This window comes from Pinus tabuliformis, chromosome 4_2, assembly GCF_031772625.1.
Source record: "Pinus tabuliformis cultivar Carrire ecotype Pingquan chromosome 4_2, CPIR1, whole genome shotgun sequence".
Lineage (NCBI taxonomy): Eukaryota > Viridiplantae > Streptophyta > Pinopsida > Pinales > Pinaceae > Pinus > Pinus tabuliformis.
In genome coordinates, this window is record NC_142304.1 from 168,311,605 (window position 1) to 168,336,105 (window position 24,501).

At 40.5% G+C, this 24,501-nt stretch overlaps 1 protein-coding gene across 1 annotated transcript in view; it reads left to right on the forward strand.

Moving 5' to 3' along the window:
• Positions 1–1,163: 1,163 nt before the first annotated feature.
• The window catches only part of LOC149168713 (sodium/hydrogen exchanger 2-like), a 258,168-nt gene continuing 234,830 nt past the window's right edge, over positions 1,164–24,501 (forward strand). The window contains exons 1-2 of the mRNA XM_089428385.1: positions 1,164–2,098; positions 2,203–2,321. Coding sequence (XP_089284511.1) covers positions 1,913–2,098; positions 2,203–2,321 — 305 coding nt within the window. The 5' untranslated portion in view covers positions 1,164–1,912. The remainder of the gene's footprint in view (positions 2,099–2,202; positions 2,322–24,501) is intronic.

Sequence of the window (24,501 nt, forward strand, 5' to 3'; positions counted from 1 at the left end):
TTTTGACCACCCCTCATTGTTCTTGAGCTTGGCAATTACATTCTCGTATAGCCTTATAGCAGCAGCTCTTAACTCAAGAGGAACCTTTAGCTCTTCTAACCTATTCCAAAGGTTGTATCTAGGAACCGTATCGAAAGCCTTTCTAAAGTCTACGAAGCAGCAGAATAAATTGGATTTATCATTACGACATTCCTCCGCAATGATCCTTAGCGTAACAAGGTGGTCTGTTGTTGAGTGATGCCTTCTGAAACCTGCTTGTCCTTTAGCCCGCTTATCTTCCCTTTCAAGCCATATGCTTAACTTTTTTTCCAGAATACTACCATATAATTTGGCTAAGAGAGGGCTGATCATAATTGTTCGATAATTAGAGGGGTTATTTGTATCTCCACTTTTAAAAATAGGGATAATGAGGCTCTCAGTCCAAGGTTTAGGGAACCCTTGCTTAACAGCTTGATTGAAAACCACTCCCAAAACAAACAATTATTATAAAATAATTAATAGATAACTCAAAAGTTCTGATAAGACTATATACATCATAAAATATCTAGACGATAAAAACTCAAAACAAAATTAAAAATTTAGCCACAAATTACTTCATTCACCATTTTTCAAAACTCAAAACAAAAATAAAAATTGAACCACAAATTGCTTCATTCACCATTTTTCAATAAAATTAACGGACACTCTTTTTCTTTCGTACATGGTAGTTAAATATTGAAAAGTAAAAATAAAAACACTTTCACATGGCGGATCTGGTCTCCTCTTCACAGGATGGTTAAAACAATCCTGTACTAGATGTTGTTCTTTATCAAATAAAATATATTTCTTAATAAATATGTAGAAATAAACATAGCGAATCCGGTCTCCTGTTCACACGATCATAAAAGAGGAATCACGTGCCACATAGGACAAATGCCTAACATCTTTGTTATAAAATTTTTCGTTCCATCTTCCCTGTATTTAATGATCAGAAAATATGATATTTAATTTTATTCAGTGAACAAAAAACAAAATTTACAAGTCAACAATATAAACAAGGTCCATATATCAAATTCATGGTTTTGATCTCACGGGCCACAGCCTGCCACGTGTGGGCGCCAACACAGCAGAACCACGTTTGAGAATCTCCGCTCTTTTTGTACAAATCACGCACGCAGCCTGACTGTCACCTAACACCGTCGGAACGGGTTTGATTTTCGTTGGCTTGACTCGACCGACATAATGCTGTGAATCCATCGATCTACCCAGCCAATTGAGTATCCTCATCTGCTTTCTACTTCACAGTTTTAGCTACCGCAAGGAATCGTCTGTTCTTTTATGTCGGAAAGTGCATCATTTAGTCAATTAGCGAAGTAATAAGCGGGGCGAGATGTCTCTGTCGGCCTTCAAAGCTGCTGCAATTTGAGCCATTCCATTTAATTTCAAGCATACTCAGATAAATCCCCATCCGCTTCCACTTTACTTCACAGTTGTAGGTTACCCCCAGGTATTTTCTTCTCTTCGTTTTTGTTGGGAAGTACATCCTTCAACCAATTAGCGAAGTTATAATCGTGACGAGATGTTTCTCTTGGCCTTCAAAGCGGCTGCAATTTGAGCCATCCCATGTTATAAATTCTCAGAAAATGCTTAAACATTCCTGTCTGATTTCAAATTTCTAGGTAGTGTTTGTTTCCCCTTTCTGGGGCTTCTGGATGTCCGAAAGCTCGATGGGCCGGTTCAATCCGGCCATTTAGTGCTTCCAGTAAGGTTAAACCATCTTCAATAATGGGCTGAATGAGCCTGAAATCAAGCGTTTGAGGATTTCGGATATCGATTGAGGACTCGCAGAAGCTAATCTGGATAGGTAATCCTCTGTTCAATCGGAATATTTTGCTGAATTGGTCAGTCTCGAGGGTGATAAAGAAATTGTGCCATGGAGGACTCAGTTGTGCCTACTCACATGGTTCCTACACATTCTATGTTATTCAAGCTCGGCCTTGGTGAATCCTCTATTGTTTCCATCACATTGTTTGTAACTCTACTCTGTATTTGTATTATAATTGGTCACCTACTGGAGGAGAATAAATGGATGAACGAGTCTATTACATCCCTTATTATTGTGAGTATCTCTAGAATCTTATATATAAGACTCTGGACATTATAGTGATTAATTTTCAGTTGAAATTGAACTGATTGGAGATTATAATATTATTTGTTGCATAGGGTATATTTGCTGGAGTGATTGTGTTGCTAATTAGCAAGGGAAAAAGTTCTCATATTCTGGTATTCAACGAAGAACTCTTCTTCATCTATCTCCTTCCACCGATAATATTCAATGCCGGGTAAGTTTTGACAAAAAACATAATTTCTATGTAAGAACCAGTCCTTACTTCAATTCTATATCATTATGTCCCATTGTATGTAATGAGGAGAAGCATGATGATTTTGGCGATGCTACGCAATATTTTTATCTCACTGGTGACATGTAATTGTAGAAGAATGCTTCTGATAGCTATGAGCACCCTCTCAATGCTGTTAGGTATCACTGGCCCACATATTACAGTTTGCTCCCAATACAAGAATAAAACTGTAGACTATAGAACAGCATAAATGTTGTATTGTTTTCAAAGTTTTTGCTAGTTGGAAAAATAATCAGGATCTAAAGAACGGGAATGCTACACCAAGAATTCCCACCCATCGCTGTTTTCTTGGGGACTCTTTTTCTCATAAGGGTCTGTGGAGAGAGCCATTCCTGGAGTGACTTCTTTACTATCCATAGAATAGAAGAGTTGGTACCATTCAGGAAAGGGAGCTTACTCAAGACTCGACATATGACTCGCTTTACCCACGACGCAACTAGTTAGTTGGGAATTCCCTCTTATGGAAGAAATGGAAGAAAAGCAAACAGCACGGCCTCACACCCTAACCTTCCTTTAGGCCACCTGAAAACCACTTATGGCCTTGCAATCTTTCCTGCCTAATGCTTTCTCTATAGGTAGATAGGAGTTCCTTATGGCCACACGAGCTTCCCCTGTGGCCTGCCTTTAATTTGTTTGACACTAATAAAATTATCCTACCTAATCTAGTCTTTTAATGTTAGTTATCAGACGAGAGTTGTGGATGGAAAATGCTTGCAACTTTCATCTATGTAGAGTTGTATGCAGCAATTTTTATTTAGTAACTTGGAATCTTAGACAATTGCAATAGACCATGCCATGTTATCTGTACAATATAAGTCCTAACAATTGGAGATTATAATTTTTGACACAGTCATGAAATTAGAATGGCTAGAACTCTGGTTGAGTTAGAATGGTTAATTTCTTTTGTTTGAAAGGACCTGCTGTCAGAAATTATATGAAGCTAGTTTAAGGAATATAGAGGTGTTATCCCTCATATTGTATGAGATGTAATTATGTGATTCTCATCACATGCTAGAGAGTTTTGCACAAGCACCACCATCCTGATAGAATGATGTTTTGTTAAAATTGGCAACTAGGGCCAAACTCCATGTGGGTCATCTTATTAATGGACGCTGATATTTTTCTTGGATCCCTCTCATCGAGAGGTGTAGGATTGATCTAAAGATCATCCGATTCCGATAAGTATTCATGGAGATATGAATTTATTTGTGTTATGGGACAATTCGTCAAGGTCGGCCAACAACCAAATAGACCCCACTTGTGCTCAACGTTTTAGTATAAATAGAGGTGGCCTTCAAGTCATTTTCAACACACTTGGGATCTCTTCTTCTCTACTTGTCTTTGGGTTTTAGTAGGAGGAGAGATCCTAAGGGATAACGTTGCCTTAATCCAGAGGGCAGAAACTGGAACTGCTAGAACTGCCGGCAAAAGTCGGAACTACCGGCAAAAGTTGGAACTGCCAGGAATAGCCAAATAGCCGAAATTGCCGGAATTGTCGGGAATAGCCGGAATTGTAGGAACTGCCGGAACTGCTGGAATTGTCGGAACATGAGGTAACGCTTACACAGAGGGTAGAACCCGGAACTGCCGAGAACAGCCGGAGAAGCCAGAACTGCTGGGAATAGCTGGAATTGCAGGAACTGCTGGGAATAACCGGAATTGCTGAAACTGCTGGAACTATTGGGAATTGCCGGAACAGGCGGGAAAGTTGACGCAGAGGGCAGAAGCCGGAAATGTCGGGAACAACTAGAATTGCCGGAACTGCCGGGAACAGCCGGAATTGTCGGAATTGCCGGGAATTGTTGGAACTATTGGAACAGCCAGAGCATCTGTCTTCAAAGGAGAGTAGCATTCAAGGGACAACTAACTAACATTGGGATAGTTGTATGGTACTTAGCAGCGAATACACCAAACATGCAATATTATAGCTAGCATGCAAGGGACAGCTAGCATGCAACATCAAGCATGCAAAGGACAACAAGCATGCTAGGGACAACAAGCAAGCTAGGGACAACAAGCAAGCAAGATGCAACCAGCACATAGGTCAGTATGGCAACATGGTGCAACAATGACACATAATGTAGTACAGTGATGGGTACAATCATGATTAATGAAGCATGATGAGATGCAGCATAGTGATGATGGGTGCAACATGGTGCAGCATGGTGAGGTGCAACATGATGACGAAATGCAGCACAACGATAGGTGAAGGAGTCACCTTGGAGAATCAGTTGAAGCAACATGTCTTCAACTGATCTCATGTATCATCTTCTTAGAGATGATCTATGCTCTTATCTAGATAAGTCGAAGTGTTGACTTCTATTGTAAATGTACTATCTCTTTGTCTCTCTGTTGAACTATTGAAGAACATATAAGAAGAATTGATCAAGGGTTTCCCCACATTGGGGTTTGTCCTTGGCTAGCGCCACATCTTGTGTCCTCTTGTCTTGGCTTGTCTTCTGCGATTTATGTTTATGTTTTATTTGCAGTTTACTTTAATGCTGATGTGATTGCTAATCTGGAAAAGGTATTGAGCTAATTGTGAAAATTGAAATAAATTGCTCTAAGCATAGAACATACCTAAAATTAACATGTTCCAATTCACATTTAATCGTGAGCCCTTCAAAGTTCAGATTGATCTTCCAGAGCACATATCTAAAAGATCTTGGTGCATGATGTTCCTCCTTGTGTAGTGGATATGCCTTTGATGATTTCATGATGATGATAGCATGGTTTAGTTGGTTGGCATAATGATGTTGATGTTGTACACATGATGCTTTATTGATGGTTATGCCTATGAGGCGTGATGCATTGTACACTGACATATATTTATTTCCTTGCTCATGTATGATGATGGTGTTTCATGTATTTATCATGATGGTGGTGAGCATGAGTTAAGTCTAATAATGGATCATCACACTCTAAATTGTTATCATTTGTCTTGTTGTACATTGGCGAGTCATAGTCATCCTTTAGATAAGTGTTATCACTCTTGGGCTGAGTTGTACTAGTGTGTTCATATGCAAAATCATACTTAACATCTTTCATCTTCTCCATTATTCCATACACCTTTTTAGTTTACCCGCTCATGGTTGGTTTGTCATATGTCATAGCAAGGTTCATGCTTCATAATCCCATGAACAAAGCCTTATCTTAAGAACTATAAATTCGAGGTTGATGTGGCTAAAACACCAAAAAATAAAGCTTGAGCTGTGCCCACTCACTATGAGGCCAATGCCCCAACTCTCATGCTTAAGAATGCATATCTAAAGAAAAAAGGAGCAATCAAATAAATAAAGAAAAAGACAAGAAAGGGGTAGTAAGAAATAGTGCCAAGAAAACATTAACTCATTGCTAAAGTCCTCTCTCATCTTTAAAGGCACTCATGTGGATGAATATCTTTAAGAAAACTTATGTGGCTTTGCAAGTCAACTCATGAAGTTACCTTCCTTGGTCATATCATCCATCATATCACATGCTCCTTACTTAGTGCCCTAGGAACTACTTGTCTTAGGAGTTGTCACATGTAATAGAGGTTGATGTTGTCCCTACCATGTAAATTTTGCAAATGGTATAAATTCTTTGAGTTATTGTGAAATTAGAAGATTATATTAATGTTTCTCCACCTTATGGAAATTGCTTTTAACATGACTCATCATTTATGTTGCATTAGGATTTATGTAGTTTTCTCAAGATCTATGTACGTTCATTGAGATTTGTGACTGCCTTGGCATTGCGAACACTTGGGCATTGTGCACACTATCTAGAGCATTGTGATTTTCCTAGGGCATTGTGATTTTCCTAGGGCATTGTGATAGGACCATGCGCACTCTTTGGATGCCACACTTGCCACATCATTGCTCATTTTGAGGGTTTGACTTGCTTGCTTGGACCATTTGATCGATTTTTTTGCATTTGTGGAACACATATGCCTACTCCACACTCATTTGGCATCTTTTGAGTAGGATGATGGATGGTTTAGAGGAGTGGTCACCTTGGGAGGTGTTTGTTACCCATCAAAATGGGTAACTCTATAAGAGAAAACTTTTCTGCCATTCTTCACATCCAGCTGGCCAACCATGCAAGCCCTGACAACCACTACTACCTAACGATATGCTATTACATCTATGCCACTTGCATTAGCCATATGCTTCACACCCATCTGGCATGAGCACATGGACAAAGGTGGGCTTCCGATCAAAAGGTACTTTATTCATTTTGCAATTGGGTGCTTATGCTTGTTTGTGTTTGGGCATTTGGTATGGATTATGGGGTGGCCTGTAAGGAGGGGTTTTGATGGTGATCTTGTTCTCTCACCTTAATTGGGGGGGTTGATCTTTGATCCTAGTCACATGTGACCTCTCCTAATGGCCTATAGGAGGGACACTACTTGGAAAACCCTAATTGAGATAGCATAGTTCCATCTATACCTATTCCATACTTACCACTTTCCATCATACATTACAAGCCCTTATCTCACATCCATTCTTCAAGTTCAACTGACCATTGGTTCTCTGGGATTTGGCACTTATACATCTTCATACTTGGGTAGGGCCCAAAACTTCGCCCTGGGAGGTTGATGTAGCTAAAAGAAAAAGAAAGAGCATATTATGGCCACAAAACAAAATCAAAAGAAAGAAGATCAAAATGTAAAAGATGGTTGAGACATACAAATTAACACGTGGTAAAAACCTAACATGAGCTTTACCTCACTCATTATGGCCATCACCCGGTTCCTGAGCACATTACATCATAAAATGAACCCTTGCATGTCCCAACCTTGATGAGCAACGAAGTGACTCATCCTTACTCGGTAATATAACTGCTATACATCGTTTAAAGCAAGCTATAACCCTTTGAGCTATGAGTAGTAATACAAGGAAAACTCAAGCAAAAGTAAAAGGTGCACAAGAGCAGTGTAAAAACAAAGGCCGAGTTGGTAACTCATGCATCCATGATTGCTCCCTCCTCACATATATACACTCAGGATGCAGTTTCCCATCATGTTGGTCCCTTTGACCAGGGAACTTGGCCATGAAGTCTTCTCCCCTTGGTACCATCGTTATTATTCATTAACATCTATCAATTGAAAGGTAGACTGAGTGTGAAATTTTTAATCTATTTCGACAACTGGAAATTAGTCTTCTCACTGATTAAACTTAAGTGCAATTTATTTGCTAAGACAAACAATGAATAAAATCACAATTGCAATTTTCACCATAAAATGTTGCGGAAAATAAAATGTTGGAAACTGATAAATATAGAGCACACACACAATAAAAATGACACTGTTATTTTTGGACAATTGTCCCCGGAAAAAACCAATGTGGGAAAACCGGTGCAACAGATGAGGGTTTTATTATTATTATGCAACAGTGAATTTTTTTGATTACAATTTGGATGCCAAACTGACAATCCTATCCTAACAAAATACTGGCAAAATATCTAAGAGAGTTTTTTCTCTCTTTGCAAGCAATCCCGGTTCAACTTGCCCTAAAAAACTATTAAAGTTGGCAACTAGGGATCAATTCCCTCATTTGGCAACTCCTTCTTGATGGCACTCTTCACCCTTGAAGCACACTTTATGGCATCATTCTTCATTTGAAATATTAGAATTTTTGTCCTCCTACAAAAGCCTCTTTTTCATGTCGGCTGAGGTTTGCCCCTATTCATGTTGACCCACTTGATGAAAAGACATGTCTCTTCACCCACACCAACCACTATAAATATAACCTAAGGTCAACTCATTTTGGCATCTCATCGACAACACAAATCATTTCTTCTCTCTCCTTCATTGATTGGTTCATACAACTCAGGGATTGCATAGATTTCTCACACGTGCAAAGGGACAATATCTATTTCAGGTTGGATGAATTTTAGGTTTGTTTTGGGATGTTTACCAGCGTTGACTTGGGTGAATTTGGTATAATTTGACTATGGTTTTTAATGGAATATCTCTGTTCTAGTAGGCCACCACTGTTGGCATGAAATCTGAGGCAATTGGGCACTTTGAACGCAACCCTAATTACAAAGCTTTGACTACAGGTGTCCTCTGTAAGTTGACCAAGTTTCTCTGTCTGGAATTGGACTGTTTTGTGCTCATTCTAATAAGCAAAGGAGGCCACATTAATTGAACTAAGACCGAGCTCTTTTGAGACTACTTTGACTGTTGCATTGACTGTTCGCTGGTTAGGGCACATTGACTGTTGTCGACTTTACAAAATTGCAAAACTTCATTAAGCTGATCAGATTTACATTGGTTTGGGTAGTTTGCAAAAGTCAAGTCACATTGACTTTGACTTTCATCATTGTACTCTATTGGACATTCTCTTTCTGTTGAACATTTGATATTTGATAATAAGAAGGATTGATTAAGGGTTTCCCCATCTTGGGGTTTTTCTCTGGATTTAGCCAAATATTTGTGTTCTCTTGTCTTGACTTGTCTTTTGCATTTATTGTTTATGTTCTATCTACAGTTTTTGTCAATGTGAATTAATCGGTTTGTGTGATTGCTATTGGAAATTTAAGTGGATTTGTCATTGGGCTAATAAAAGGACATTGAAGTAATTGTTGCAAGCATAGAACATACCATTGTTATCCAAAATTAACATGGTATCAGAGCTCAGGTGAGGACAATCCCAAGCAAGAGGAAAAGCAATCACCAAGATACTTGTTGACAAGGACTAGTCTCCATGGTTACTACTTCATATTTTAAGACTAAAGATAAACTTAATGACAAGTTAGATTATCATGCCTGGAAGATGACTCTTGATTTGACCTTGGAGGAACATGAAGTATTGGACTATGTGCAAGGGAAGGTGGTGGAACCTCCTTCAAATGCACTTGCTGCTGCTAGAGCCAAGTATAGAAAAGGTGAGGTCAAAGCTAAGAAAATTTCAATTGACTCAATTCAAAAGCATTTGGTTGCCTATATTTCTAATTTGATAACTTTTAAGGAAACGTATGATAAGTTGGTTGGGATGTTCAAAGTGAACAATGCAAATCAAATCCTCTTTCTCAAGAACAAGTTGAAGGATATCAAGATGGATAAAGGGGAGTCTATCCAATCCTATTTTATGAGAATAACTCAAGTCAAGAATGACCTTCTATCTATTGGAGAAGTTACTGTTGACAGGGAACTCACTCTCATTGCTCTTGGAGGTCTTTCAAGATCATGGGATACATTTGTCACCACCATTCTCAATAATGACATGATACTTGGTTTTGATGAGCTATTGGCTAGATGCACTCAAGAGGAAACAAGAATGATGGAGAGAGATAAATCCAATGAACCTACTGCCTTCTCTGCTAATACTAAAAGAAGGAATGATTCAAGGAGACAGGGTCTAGGATCTAAGATGGGATTCAAAATAAGAGGCAAAGGAAGATGCTACAATTGCAACAAGTTCAACCACTATGCTAGAGAGTGTCCTCACAAGAAAATCCTTCAAGGGATGACAACAACAACAACAACAACAACTACAAAAATAATAACAACCAAAGGAATAACATGTATAACAATAAAGGAAAAATGAATGCTTCCATTGTTCGAGAATGTAATATTCCTAAACCAGAATATTCCTCAAACCCCAGCAAAAACTCCAACCAAATATGTGCAAATGATATAATAACCCAAAAGTGATAAAATAATAGTGGAACAACATATCATAATGTAAACCGGAAATATAAGCAGATACACAAGAAATGCAGCAAGAAATGCTAAGACATTTTATTATACTGAGCAATAAATGAGTACAAGAGGTGGTTACACAGATGGCACCTCGACTTGCACAAGGCAAGTGAAGAAATACTCTTAGAATGACAAGAATGGCCTCTCTGTGTGGATGCTGCTGCTTGAAAACAAATGATGATTTGGGGCTGCTCCCCTCCTCGGAAAAAGTTGAAACTCTGGATTCGGGCTCTACTCAAGAAACCTAGAAAAACCCAGAAAGCTTTCCTGGAATGGCCTCACACTGATCTGCGTCCCAACTACTGGAAAACTGTCGTGCTGCTGCTGCTACTGGAAATCGAATGAGGATTTGGGGCTGCTCCCCTCCTCAGAAAGGCTAAAACTCTGGAATCAGACTCTACTCAAGAAACCCAGAAAAACCTAGAAAGCTTTTCTGAAATGGCCGACCCCCAAAATCACCCCCTTGGGGTTCTGCGTAGTTCCTCAAAGACGCTGATGAAACTGCTGCTGAAATGTTGATGAAACTGCTGCTGAAATGCTGATGAAACTACTGCTGGAATGCCAATGGAAATACCTTGCCCGAGCAGGCACTCGGAAGTCCTCCAGGGCTAAGGGTGAGATCTTTGAATGGAGACACTCAATGCACTAAACAATGCTGCAGACTAGCTAAACAGCCAACGTGCTCTAAGTCGAAATGATTATCACAAATGCTCATAACCAGAATGATTAAAATGAGGGGGCTCCTCTCTCCTTTATAGCTTTTGCCTCTCTCAATCCCAAGGCTCACCTCCTCCTGCGTGATTCTTCTCTTGCCACGTGTTTCTTCCCTCCTGCTTAGTCCCTCTATGTGTCTGCGTGGGCTCCATTTCTGCGTCCTCCTTTGGCCCCATTGGGTCCCCTCTAAGTCACAACGTTGTGCTACTAGGAAGTGACTTTGTATTCTAAAAGTGGGTTATGTCCCCCGTCCTCACTTTTTTTATTTACAAATAACTATAGAAGGCAAAAATTGAACAAAATCGAATATTCCAATTAGCCATGGCTAATTAGGAATATTACAGTCTCCCCCGGCAAAATGTTGCTTGTCCTCAAGCAACTGAAGTGATGGATGCTGCAAGATATTCTCACTCTCCTAAGTGGCATCCTCATCCGGCAAATTCTTCCACCTCACCAAGAATTTCCGGATTGTCTTGCTCCGCAGCTACCTCTCCCTGGTATCAATGATAGCCTCCGGCTGCAATACCAAATGCCCCTCATCATCCATGGGTGGTAGCTCATCTGTCACTGTCACCTGCTGCCCCAATGCCTTTTTCAGGCATGATACATGAAAAACGTTATGAATCTTGCTGCCTTGGGGCAGCTCCAACTCATATGCAACCTGTCCAATCCTGCTGTATCACCCTATATGGCCCATAAAAGCGGGGCTTGAGCTTCTTAGCCCCCTTCTGCTTCAGTGATGACTGTCGGTATGGCTGTAATCGTAGGTAGACCATGTCCCCTACCTCGAATTGTCTCTCCACCCGACCCCTGTCGGCATACAACTTCTGCTGGTTCTGCGCTGTAGCCATGTTATCCTTGAGAGCTCGGAGGATATCCTGACTCTCTTGGATCCAAATCTTGGCTCTAGGAGCCTTGCTATCACCAAACATCACGTCAGCAAAAGATAAAGGATGATACCCATATAAGGCATAGAATGGTGACATACCAATGGACATGTGATGTGAAGTATTGTAGCAGTACTCCCCCAGATGCAGCCACTTCAGCCATGCTCGCTGCTGCCCATTGACATAGTTACGTAAGTAGCCCTCCAGCCACTTTTTAACTATCTCTGTCTGCCCATCCGTCTGTGGGTGATAACTGGTACTTGGTGTCAACTCCGTTACCACCAACTGGAAAAGCTCCTGCTAAAACCAGCCCATGAAACGGCTATCCCTATCACTGACGATGGACTTAGGAAGACCATGTAGCCTGAAAATCTCTCTGAAGAACAGCTCGGCCACCTGTGCTGCTGTATAGTGTGCGGATATGGCAAAAAAATGTGCGTACTTTGTCAGTCGATCAACGGCGACAAAGATATAATCCTTGCCCTGTACCATGGGCACCCTTGTGATGAAGTCCATCGAAATACTCTCCCATTTCCCCTCCGGAATGGGAAGAGGCTGCAATAAACCCGCGGGATGGCTCATCTCTCCCTTGTTCCTCTGGCAAACATCGCACTCCCGGATGTGCTGGAGTACGTTCTCCTTGAGGCCCTTGCATGAGAACCTCTCTCTAATGGCCCTGTAGGTTTTGGTAAACTCCTGATGTCCTGCCAAAGGTGAATCATGTGATGCCTGGAGTATCTTCTTCTTGAGCTGAGACCCCTCAGTCAAGAAGATCCGGTCCCTGTAATAGATGATCTCATCAACCACCCTGTACTTGTCATTTGCCACCTGCCCATCCAGGACCTCACATGCAAACCTATCCTTGGAGTACTCTACTAAGAGTCGAGCCCTCCAGTCTGTATCCAAGCTCATAAGAGACAACATGGATGGTCTACGTGAAAGGGCATCTGCTACCACGTTGTTCTTACCCTTGACATACTCAATGTCAAAGTCATATGCTTGGATCTTACTGATCCACTTCTGCTGCCTCTCCTGTAGCTGCTTCTGCTCCAAAAAGAACTTGAGGCTGTTGTGATCAGTCCTCACCCTGTAGTCGATGCACATCCTCAATGTACCGTCCTTCTTCTTCACCAACACCACAGAAGAAGCAAAATGACTCGTGCTCGGTCAAATGTGCCCAAGAGCCAGCAACTCCTGGATAGGCCGCTCAATTTCATCTCGATAGGCCTTGGGGTGCCTATAGGGGGTGGTGATCACTGCTTGGATGCCCTGCTCAAGCTCGATAGTGTGCTCAAACCCTCGGTCCGGTGGCTTTCCTGGCAGAATCTCCCCAAACACTATGGCATACCAGTCAAGGATGGACTGTATCTCCGGATGTGCCGTTCGCCCTGTAGTCCCTGCCTCTGATGCACGCAGCTCTACTACCCACTCTATGTCTCCCTTTAGGAAGACTGCCTCCATCCGATGAGCCGAAATAGTCTGAGGCGGATATGTGTGCTGTCCCCATATCTTCTCATGCCTTCCTGTCTTCTCATCATCCCACTCCATCTCTAGGGCCTTCCAATCTGTCGTGACCGTCCCTAGAGTGATGAGCCACTGAACACCGAGTATCATGTTGGTGTCCGGGATATCGACCACGAAAAAGTGGTCAGTTAATGTGTAGGTGCCCATTGTCACGAAAGCTCCGGAACATAACGAACACACGTCATGGTCTGATCTCCTTGAGATAGGAAAATTTCCCTTGGCTTCTGCCATACTTCAAGTCCTAGGAAGTAGTGCATCAGTCCTAGGTCTTTCATTTCAAATTCAGAGGCCAGCTTCCTCTTACATTTGTGAATGAGAGGGTCTGCACCTGTTAGAAAGGGTCATCCACATAAAACACCAGTATGAGAGGCTTGTCATCTTCAACATTAAAGTAAAGGTTAGGATCGACTTCACTCCTAGTGAATCCCAGCTTCATCAAGTAGCTATCGATCCTCTCATACCATGCTCGGGGTGCTTGCTTCAGCCCATAGAGAGCTTTCTTCAACCTGCATACATGAGATTTTCGATCATAAATCTCAAATCCTTCGGGTTGCTCCACGTAGACCTCTTCTTTGATCGAGCCATGCAAGAACGCAGTCTAGACATCCATTTGATGTAGGTTCCATCCTTGTGAAGCGGCAAGGGCTATGATTGAGCGGATGGTCGTATATCTGGCAACAGGTGCAAATATCTCATCATAGTCTATACCTTACTTTTGGGAGAAACCTCGAGCAACAAAACGAGCCTTATACTTTTCCTTGCTTCCATCTGCTGCATGCTTTATCTTGTAAAGCCATTTGGAAGTAACAACAGTCTTGTCCTGGGGTCTGGGAACTACTTCTCAAACATCATTCTTTATGATAGACTCATATTCTTCGGTCATAGCATCCTTCCATACTTGATGCTTGACGGCATCTGAGAATGACGAAGGCTCATTTTGTATGATCGTGCTCATGATGGTCAGGTATCCTTGATACCTATTAAGTTTCTTACTTTGACGGAAGGTTCCTCAGGGTGCAGCATGTCCTTCAGCATCATCAAGTAACCCCTTAAGCCATGAAGGCCTCTTCCTAGAAGAGGAAGGCTCATTTGGAGGAGGATCAATCGGATCGATGGGTTCTTCTACATCAGGCATTGATTCATCATCCTTTTCTTTCGGTTCCCTGGTGTTGGCTTCTTGAGAGCTCCTCAAAGTTGGAAGATTGATCACCTTGCTGAGAGCCATATCTTCGTCAAAGGTGACATCATGACTAATTATGACTTCCCTTTGACCGGCTACATAGATTCTATAGCCTTTAGTATTTTCACCATAGCCCACGAAAATTCCCTTCTTTCCAGATGCTCCCAATTTATTTCTTTTCTCTTTCGGCACATGAAAGTATACAGGGCTTCCAAAAATTTTAAAATGAGAAACATCAGGTTTCTTACTGGTGAATTTTTCTTCAGGAGTCTTGGAACCCAATGCTTGATGAGGGCATCAATTTTGTACATATACGACGGTGATTGTAGTTTCAGCCCATAGAAACATCAGAAGTCTTTGATCATGTAGCATGGCCCAGACAGCTTCCATCATCGTGCGGTTCTTCCTTCCCACCACACCATTCTGCTCAGGAGTATGTGGTGTAGTAGTCTCCCTCTTAATGCCAACCTCAGGTATGCCTGAGTGAACCAATTGTAATATATCAGAGGTCTTGCTTTGGCTTGAGGGGAATGGTCCCCTTTTGAGCTTTCCTTCAGCACATCCTGGACATACACCTTCATTCTCTATTCAGAATTCGGGCATCCCTATCACCATTTGTCTTACACCGAGTATAGCTTTATAATGAAGGTGGGCAAACCTCCGATGCCAAAGTTCGGACTGAAGAAGTGTGTCATAAGACATGACACCTAGCAGACTTCCATCGACCTGATATAATGAATCAACACTAAACCCAAGAGTAAAGGCATCTTTAACATTATTTTTCCATATACATACCTTGCCATCGCTGAAGGTTACCTTGTAGCCTTTGTCTTCCGTTCCCGAGATGGACACTAGGTTCTTTTTGAGGTCAGGTGCATTTAATACATCCTGGAATTTCTGGCCTTCTTGAATGCTTGTCCTCTTCCTTGATTCCCAGCTCTCCTCTTACCTTTGCTGTTGAATTTGTCATTCCTTTGATTGCCATCAGAGGGATTTTGATCATCGTCCTAGAGTGAGTCCTTTCTATCAGGGCACTCCCTTGCATAGTGACTTGCTTTATCGCAAATGTAACATCGTCATTTTCTTCTAGCCTTAGGTCCAGCCTTTCCTTTTGATTTAGTCTTGGAATTATTTCTTTTCTTTGCATGAAAAGAAAAGGCGGCAGGAGGACCTTTAGGCATGGCCATTTCTTACACTTCTTCCCTTGTTTCTTCTTGAATGCATCTAGCCATTAATTCCTCGAAACCAGGAATTACATTATAGTTCAGAAGAGTAGTCCTGAACACATACCATTCAGATGGTAATCCTTCAAGAGTTGTGAGTGCCATTTCTCTGTCAGTAATAGTTTCCCCAATAGATAGGAGACCGTTCTTGATCTTGGTGATTCTTAAGAAGCATGCTTGCATACTTTCATCTTTACCCTTCTTGATTTCCCTCAGCTTATTTCTAAAAAACAAAACTTGATTTGCATCATTAACTTTAAATAAACTCGCCAGTTTGTCGTAGATTTCCTTGGAGGTGTCTAGATCAGAGATGTAGGCCACCAAGCGCTTGTCGATAGAGTCCCGGATGATCTTCTTTGTTTTGACTTCTCCATTTTTCCATTTGTTTCAGGCAGCAGCAGATGCATTGGATGAAGGCTCAACAATATTGCCTCTTACATGGTCCAGCACTCCTTGATCTTCAAGGGTTAGATCGATACACATCTTTCATCCGTGATAGTCAGCTTTCTCACGGAGCTTGTCTTCGGCAGGAAAGAGTGTTGAAGACCCCATAGTTCTTTTAGGATAGCCTTACCAATCTTCTCTTCAATGGTTGCTCTTGCTCTTGCTCGGGCTTTGTCTTCACCTCAGCTCCGATACCATGTTAAGTTATGGTATGTTCTATGCTTATAACAGTTTACTTCTTTTTCTTATTATATTCCACCGATTAGCAATCACATGTACATAAAGTAAAGTGCAGATAGAACATTAAACGATCGACAGAAAACAAGCCAAGACAAGAGACACAAGATGTGGCGGCTAGCCAGGGACAAACCCCACAATGTGTGGGGAAACCCTTTGATCAAATCTTCTTTTATCTTCAATAATTCAGCAGAGAGAAATAGTACAATAAATCTGATTCATATCAGCAGTAGCATACCCTAGATCAGTAGCATCAGCATTAGCGGCTTCATTATCAAACTAGGGCAGACCATATCTCACAAACTGATAGTCGGATTGACTTCATTCCACCACCAAAAGTTTTGGCTTCCAGAGGAGGTTCAGATGAACCTACATCGCAGTTCAGATGAGGAGATCTTCTAGGCCACACAAGTCAATCTTTACTTCTGCAGTTGCAGCTTCAGTTTCAGCAGTTTCCGGCTTCAAACTAGGGCAGTCGATATCTTGCAAACCGTTCGTCGGATTGACTTCATTCCACCACCAAAAGTTGCGGCTTTCAAAGGAGGTTCAGATGAACCTACAGCGCAGTTCCAAAGAGGAGATCTTCTAGGCCACGCAAGTCAATCTTTACTTCTGCAGTTGCAGCTTCAGTTTCAACAGTTTCTGGTTTCAAACTAGGGCAGTCGATATCTTGCAAAACGTTCGTCGGATTGACTTCATTCCACCACCAAAAGTTGCGGCTTTCAAAGGAGGTTCAGATGAACCTACAACGCAGTTCCAAAGAGGAGATCTTCTAGGCCACGCAAGTCAATCTTTACTTCTGCAGTTGCAGCTTCAAATTCAATAGCTTCCGGCTTCACATGTGTGAGAGAGAGAGACCCATTTCAGCGCAGTAGAGAAGAGACTCATATCTGTGCAGTAGAGAGAGAGAGATGTGATGAGATGAGTGAGTCCAAATGAGGAAAAGCCCTCTTATATTTATACACAATGTTGGTGGGTGAATAGATGCGACTGTTGGGCTTCTGAGCCTACATGAGTTGTAGGTCGGCTTGATAATAATTCCATAATCAAAATAAATTCATATCTCCATGAATACTTATCGGAATTGGATAATCTTTATATCAATCCTACACTTCTCGACGAGAGGAATCTAATAAAAATATTATTAGCCATGAATAAGATGACCCACATGAAGTTTTGCCCTGGTTGCCAATTTTAACAGGAATAGACATCTTAATACTATTTATCCATTCAGTCCAATCGACTTTCAATCCTAATGTATACCTTTCATATGCAACCTGTTTATTCTGACTTTTCTCTTTACCTTTCCTTTGATAAGTATAACCCTTATAGCAATTTCTAGAATTTGTTCCTGAGATGGAGATTCACCATACATCTGTATGAAAGGATTCTTTTCGTCACTGAAGTTTTTTATGGTGAAGGATGAAGAAATCATATTTGTGCAATGACCCTCCTTGGAGGAATTCTGACTAACATTATTTATCTATTCATTTGTTGCTTCATCCAAGATTTTTCTAGCAATAACACACAAACTTTCTTCATGGAAACTTTCACATGGTTTGCAAAATGGGATAGGTTGATCAACAACATTGGCAGACTCAATTGGAGTAGGAGGTCTCTGATCATTAGGAGGATTCCTTCTTGGCCATGGATTATTGTTTCCTCTGTTATTATTGTTATTTCTAGGTTGCACATTCTGCACTTGATTTCTTTCCATCTGAATTAGCCTAGACTGCATATCACTTATCGTTCTAGCATGCTCAATTCTCATTTCCTTAATTATTTGAGTTAATTCTTTAATTGAGTCACACTCTTCTTCCTTAATTTCTTTTCCTTTAGACTTGATCAAACCTCTTTCAAAACTAGGGATCTCTGACTTACCTGAAGCTTTCTTATCCTTTTCTAACTCCTCAGTTGTATTCTGGGCAACAACTAAATTGGCAGGCTTGGCATGTCTTATCTCATATTGAGTGTCAATGCAAAAGGCTTCAAGGTATTGTTCCAACACTTTTTTGTCAAGCGACTTGTAATCTTGAGTCATATCTTTTAGAAGACCATTAAATCTTTGATTGAACTCTTCAACTGTCTCATTTTCTCTTTTCTTAATAGAATTAAGCTCTTTGACCAAATATTTTCCCTCTCTTTTATCCCCAAATTTATCTTTGAATGCATCAGTAAGGGCTCACAAAGAGTCAAAAGCATTATTCGGTTTGTCATGGAACCAATCCAATGTGACTTCTTCTAATGTAAGGACAAACAACTTCATTTTAACATCCTCATGATTATATGCAGTCGCATGAGCATATCTTTGCAGAAAGGTGTTGAACCTCTTTATGTGCTCAACAACATTGATTGCATTGTTCCCTTGGAAGATCGAAAGCTTGTCCATAGCAACATTTGGAAGATTGTGAGAATACCCTTGAATGTTGGCAAAGTTGCAAGGGTTGTAATAATCCATGAAGTCTTGATTGGCGGGATTAATGAAAAGCAAGTGGATATCAGGGAGGGCTTCCTATCTGAGAAATATTAAATGCTTTCTAGAATGTAATTTGTTTAAACGAGCTCTTAGAGCCTCTTCAGGATCGGGAGTGGGGCTAACCGAGCTACCAGGATTTCTTCTAGAGTAAGATGAATAACTGGAGTTGCCACCCAAACAGGAAACTAACCGAAATGTCTAGGTGCTAAAGGTCCAGATAGAAAAGATGAACAAATTAGTAAGAGGAAAAAAGATAAGGTGATGAAAGATGAAGAGATATAATGGCACCAGAAAATGTGGCGTTGATGGGGTAAGGAATGATGAGATAATGAGAAGATGAAGATGATTAAGATGAATGTTGCAAAGCCAAGGTCCAATAAATTGGTCCTTGAGAACGACACCAAAAAATGTTGTGCCGCTTGACGGGCTAATGTAAAGATGAAGAATGATATGATGAGAAAATGTCATTGAAGCACCGAGAATAAAGTATCCCTGTTAATGACCACAAAAAAATTTGTCGCTCAGATTGTATAGGCACGGTGCGACAACGACTCAGGTCGGGGGCTGTCACTTTGATCCTCGACCTCTCCATTCTAGCTGTCTTCTAACAACAGGCTATGGGGGGTTGTCCTAATGGAAGATGCAAATGAAGGACAAGTTGACAACCAACGAGTTTGGGAGACACAATTGAATGGCCTAGCCATTTGTTTGATTCTAGCAAGTTATGAGATTAGATTAAATTATTAATGAGACTAATGCCTTATGGAGTCAACTACTTGCTATACATCAATTAAGGACCAAATGACTAGATGAACAACCGTTGCTTGATAAATGCTTGACTATCCTAGATGAGATGTAAATCCTACAAACTAGGTGAGATGCAAGATCTTGGTTTATTTTAATTATATGCCTATTCTAGGTATATCTTTCTTATTCACTATTTTGAAGCTAGTCTCTAGAGTAGGTTGTGAGAAGGAGGCCAAGGGGAAGCAAGCAAAGGCTTGATTAATGATACCTCCCCTCAGGTACTAACTACCTGGTGCCTCCGTCGTTACAGAGACTATGGCTCTGATGATTGCAAAGTCACTGTGTTAACCACTAAAGAGGTGCTAGGCTCCTAAAGCTAGGTGAGAAAGGTGTTCCTATCTTTCTATCAACGAAGCTTATGCTTGGAGGTAAGTTATTAATGCAAGACTAGTCTTAAGATGAGATGCAAGATGAGTGATCTTAAGGTGAGATTACGTAAATGTTTCTTTAAGTACTTAGTTATGATTTACTTTAAGTTAAGATATCAAGTACTTGACAATGCTTAGAAAAGGTAATCTCAACCACAAGACAAGTGTTTAAGTTCAATAGTGCCAACAAGAGATAAAATTGCTCGATATATATTATAGATCACCACTATGCTCAAGATAAAGCTATCATCCACAAAGCTATTAACCAATAAATGATGATAATGATCCACTAACTCTCAAGCCAAGAACACTTGATCTTAGATGCAAATGTCACAATGATTACCAATTAGATTTTTAATTATCCAAGATCACAAATTGCTTATTGATATTCTTTTAAACACAATAAGGAAAAGTTACTTCAATGCCAATTAGGTTGATAGAGACAATTAGATTTCCAAAGGACAATTAATGTAACACAAGATACTTGACAAGATACTCTCGAGATTAATGTTAAATGCTTTAGAGAGTGAGCCTATGTGCACAATTAGGATTATGGAACTTCACAAGACAACAAATGTTAGTGTTCTTCTTCGCAATAATTGTCAAATCATTTAGCAACTTAATTGAAAAACAATGCCTTCAATTATGAACAATAGAGCATGAGTACGTGAAAGCACTTATGTCATGTATGTTCCAATTAAATTCAAATGAGCAGTAAGTAAACTCTATGACAGGAGTAGACAAATTATGAGAGCAGTGAGCTAACAGTGAGTAAACTTATGCCAAATGCAAGTGATAGAAACCAAATACCAACCCACCTTTGCTAACGCAAGACTTTAAATGAATTAACCCTCTTATGATGCATTTGCCACTGTTATATTAGACTTATGATGCAGAGATAACAATCAAAAAAACTTGTAAATTCATGCCAAATGATGAATGCCCAATTGCAACCAATGACTTAGCAATGTATTAGGAAAGCTGCCAATTAATTTTATGATTCTTTTATGAGGATTTTGTCACTGTTAGGAAGGGATTAGAGTGCTGTAGAAAAACAGTGAGGGTAAAAGGGTTTAGAGATCAAACCGTTAGGCCTTGAGGCCTTGGAGGAACTTGCCCAACTTCTCCCAATTTTTTCCAATATCTATGCCACTTGAAAACACAAGTTTTGAACCCAAAATCAATGCAACAACACCAATTGTTAGCTCAGAATTTAAATGATCACCAACAGTGAGGGAAAGAGGGCAAATGAGGCAAGGAAAGGGCAATACTAGGCCCTAGAAGGCTAGCATTAGGCTCAAGGAGGGGGAAACAAAGGGAAGAGGCCAAATGGAGGCCTGCTTTAGGGTGAGAAGAGCCCCTTAGGGCTATTGTAGGCCCCATAGGGGTTGCGGCCTAGGAAGAGAGGCTGCCACAAGGGTTAGGAGGGGCCTGGGGCCTACGGTAGAGGGAAAGAAGGGAAGTCGAGGGCTGAAGGAGGCTAGCGAAGGGGTAAGGAGGAGAAAAGAGGGGCTAAGAGGAGAGTTCGAAGAGGATGGAGGGCTGAAAAGAGTTGTGGCCAAGCCTTAGAGGCCTAAAAATTCCCACGGCAAGCCCTAAAAGGGCTATCGTCCAACCTAGGAAGGAGGCCGAGGTCTCTATGCCTCAGGACAAGGGTAAACAAGGGGGCCATAGCCCTTTTAGGGTTGTGGCTAGGCCAACCAAGGGAAACGACTAGGCCTAGAGGCCCTAAAAAAATTGAAACTCTTGCTCAAAAAATTATTTGCTTTAGATCTTCAATATTACTCAATTTTACTGCAAAATTCCTTGATGCTGACCCTGCAAAAATTTGGAGACTACATCTTACCCTCAAAGGCCTAGATCTAGCTCAAACCCCAACAAATCTTCTTCAAATAGCTTAGACCTCACATGCACAAATGAAAATAAAAATACCGAAAACTCCAATATATACAAATTTTAAATAAAACCCCAAACCCCAAATTGCTGCAAAACAAATAATTTACAAAATATATACAAATATACAATGCTTGAAAGATTTTTTAGAGAATATTTTTTATTACAATGACAATGGCTTGATGTATTTTGAAAGATAGATATTAACCACAGTCTTTTTTTTTTTCTCAGTAAAACTATGCTAATCTATTTAATTATGTACATAAGAACATTACAGACAAAAAAACAGGTTTCCCATGGCCGACAGTGGCACTGTGGGTTGGCAGCTGGCCCTTCCAAAGAAATGAGTCCAAGCCGCCTCAAAATTCGTCAGAGTTTTCATTCTTAAACCAACATTACCCTCGCAGGGGCTTTGACACAAAAAACTACCCTCGCAGGGGCGACCAAGGACTTGTGCTATCGCCCTTAAAAGACCTACTAACTGAAACCAAAGCACATAAAGACCTGCATAAGAACTAAAAGACCCAGACATAAACATGTGATTTATCCCATACACAAATAGCGACCGAGACAAAAGACCTGAACAAAAAGATGGTCGACGGAGCGTTCCACTGACTGCTACTCTTCAGGCTCCTCCTCAATGATCGGGACCCATCCGTATTCTTCAGGGAGGCCTTCCCGTTCTTCCCCTGCCTTGGATGACGACGCCTCCTGCGTCTGAAGTTGGGTGGGAGCCTTCTCAGGAGCCCTTTCCTCAGCCCTTTGCGGTTGGTCATCGGAGGGCGATTCTCTGCTGCTCGACCCGTCTTCATCCTTCTCGTTTTCCTTAATAAATAGGACTGAAATGTGTGCGCTGATGTTTCCAAGAGTAAACACTGCAGTGCCAAACGCTGGAAGCGAGGGTGGTCCTGCATTGGGGCTACCCGTGTCCATGAACTGTGTAGCCTGCAAGTGGGGAGCCCCGGCCCTTCTGTGACAATAGCAGCAGCAGCAATGTTGATGGGAATCCGTTGCTGGAAGGCATGAGGAGCCCCCTCTATTAACCACAGTCTTAGCGAAGTAAGAAAATCACATAAATTTCCCGAAGCCAAACAAGGACAACTTGTGCCTATAGTCTATGAACATAGAGTCCAAGGGCCAGGGAACTTGCAAACTCTATATATTATCTTCAAGAAAACTTGTTAGACATATGGTGAATCAGATCACCTAAGATAGACCCAAATTCTACCATTAGAATGTTCTTATCATCATCTAATGAATAAACAAGTTTATAAAATTTTAGGCACAATATAGGAATTCACATGCCTAACACGTACGATAGATCAATGAGACATAGACACCATGAATTGAATCCCAAAGTCTTTTATTATGAATTTCAAACGTTCTTAACAAAATAATGGCTTCACACCAGCATTTACAAAATTACATTAGCCAAAGGTGATGAATAAAAGCAAAATGCCTTCTATTTATAGAGAAATCCCTCCAAGTGGAAAATATCGGCTAGTTGGCTTGATCCCCCTCAAAGTAATCTCGAACGTTCATAAATACTTGATCATCTTTTAATATTTGCCGTTGAAAAAATATATTTTTTGAGGATTTTTCGAATTTCTCATTAAAAACATTTTTTATTAATCCAAAAACAATCATTTTAGATTAATTTCCTCAAAAATTTGACTTTGAATTAACCACCAAGATCCAAGGGCTCAATGTTTCTCAAAAAATCCATTTTTGTCTTGGTGGGGGACCTCCAAAATTTGACTTCTTCATGACCCACAATTTTTTGGTCATTTTCCATGTGGAGAAATTAATTTCTCCAGAATTTATTTTTTGACTCTAAATTACTTGATTTTCTGGCTTAGGATTTAATCTTTATTTTGCCAGAAAAACTAATTAATTGACACTTCGAGGGGATTAATTATTCTTCTACCCTCAAATGCTTTAGCCATGGTGTCTGATTGCGAGGGACCACGCATTAAAATATTTTTACATGAGATAATTACAATTTCAACCTTGAAAGGGGGAATGCCTATTCGTTATAGACCCTCAAAATTTTTACCCAATTCTACGACACAATATGATCTAGTAGATCAACTGATCTGTAATAAAATAATTTAGCTAAATAGCTTAAATTATTCCCAAATCACTTTTAGAATAAACTAGACTAAGAACACTAAGACTCACGTAAGACTTTGTCAATAATTCCACCCTAGCTTTGAGGTTTAATCTGGGGGAAAAAACTTTTCCGATTATCCGTGTTTAGAAACACACATAATGCGGTGAGACGAAAAACCTCCTAAGATGAAATTCATCGCCAAAATCATAGGCTTACCTAGGTTGTTACATAATTAAACGGTCATACTAGCATCATTTATATTACAATTTGCAGAATTTGTGTTTACAATGACATATGAAAGTGTTGGCTGATGATTTTGAGCTTTGAAAAAATTCGCACAACTGTTTCCTTTGACTTGTGATAAAATAGGTGTAACAGGTCCAGCGTACAGCGAGTTGGAATCTGGGCTATTTGCAGGAGGATTTTCCTAGTTGGAGCTGGGGATTTTGTGGCGATTTTGCAGGGATAGAAAGCAACAAATCTATCGGGACGAAATTATTTTCATTTGAAAGTGTGTAAGGGTTTATGGATTAGCCTATGTAAGGG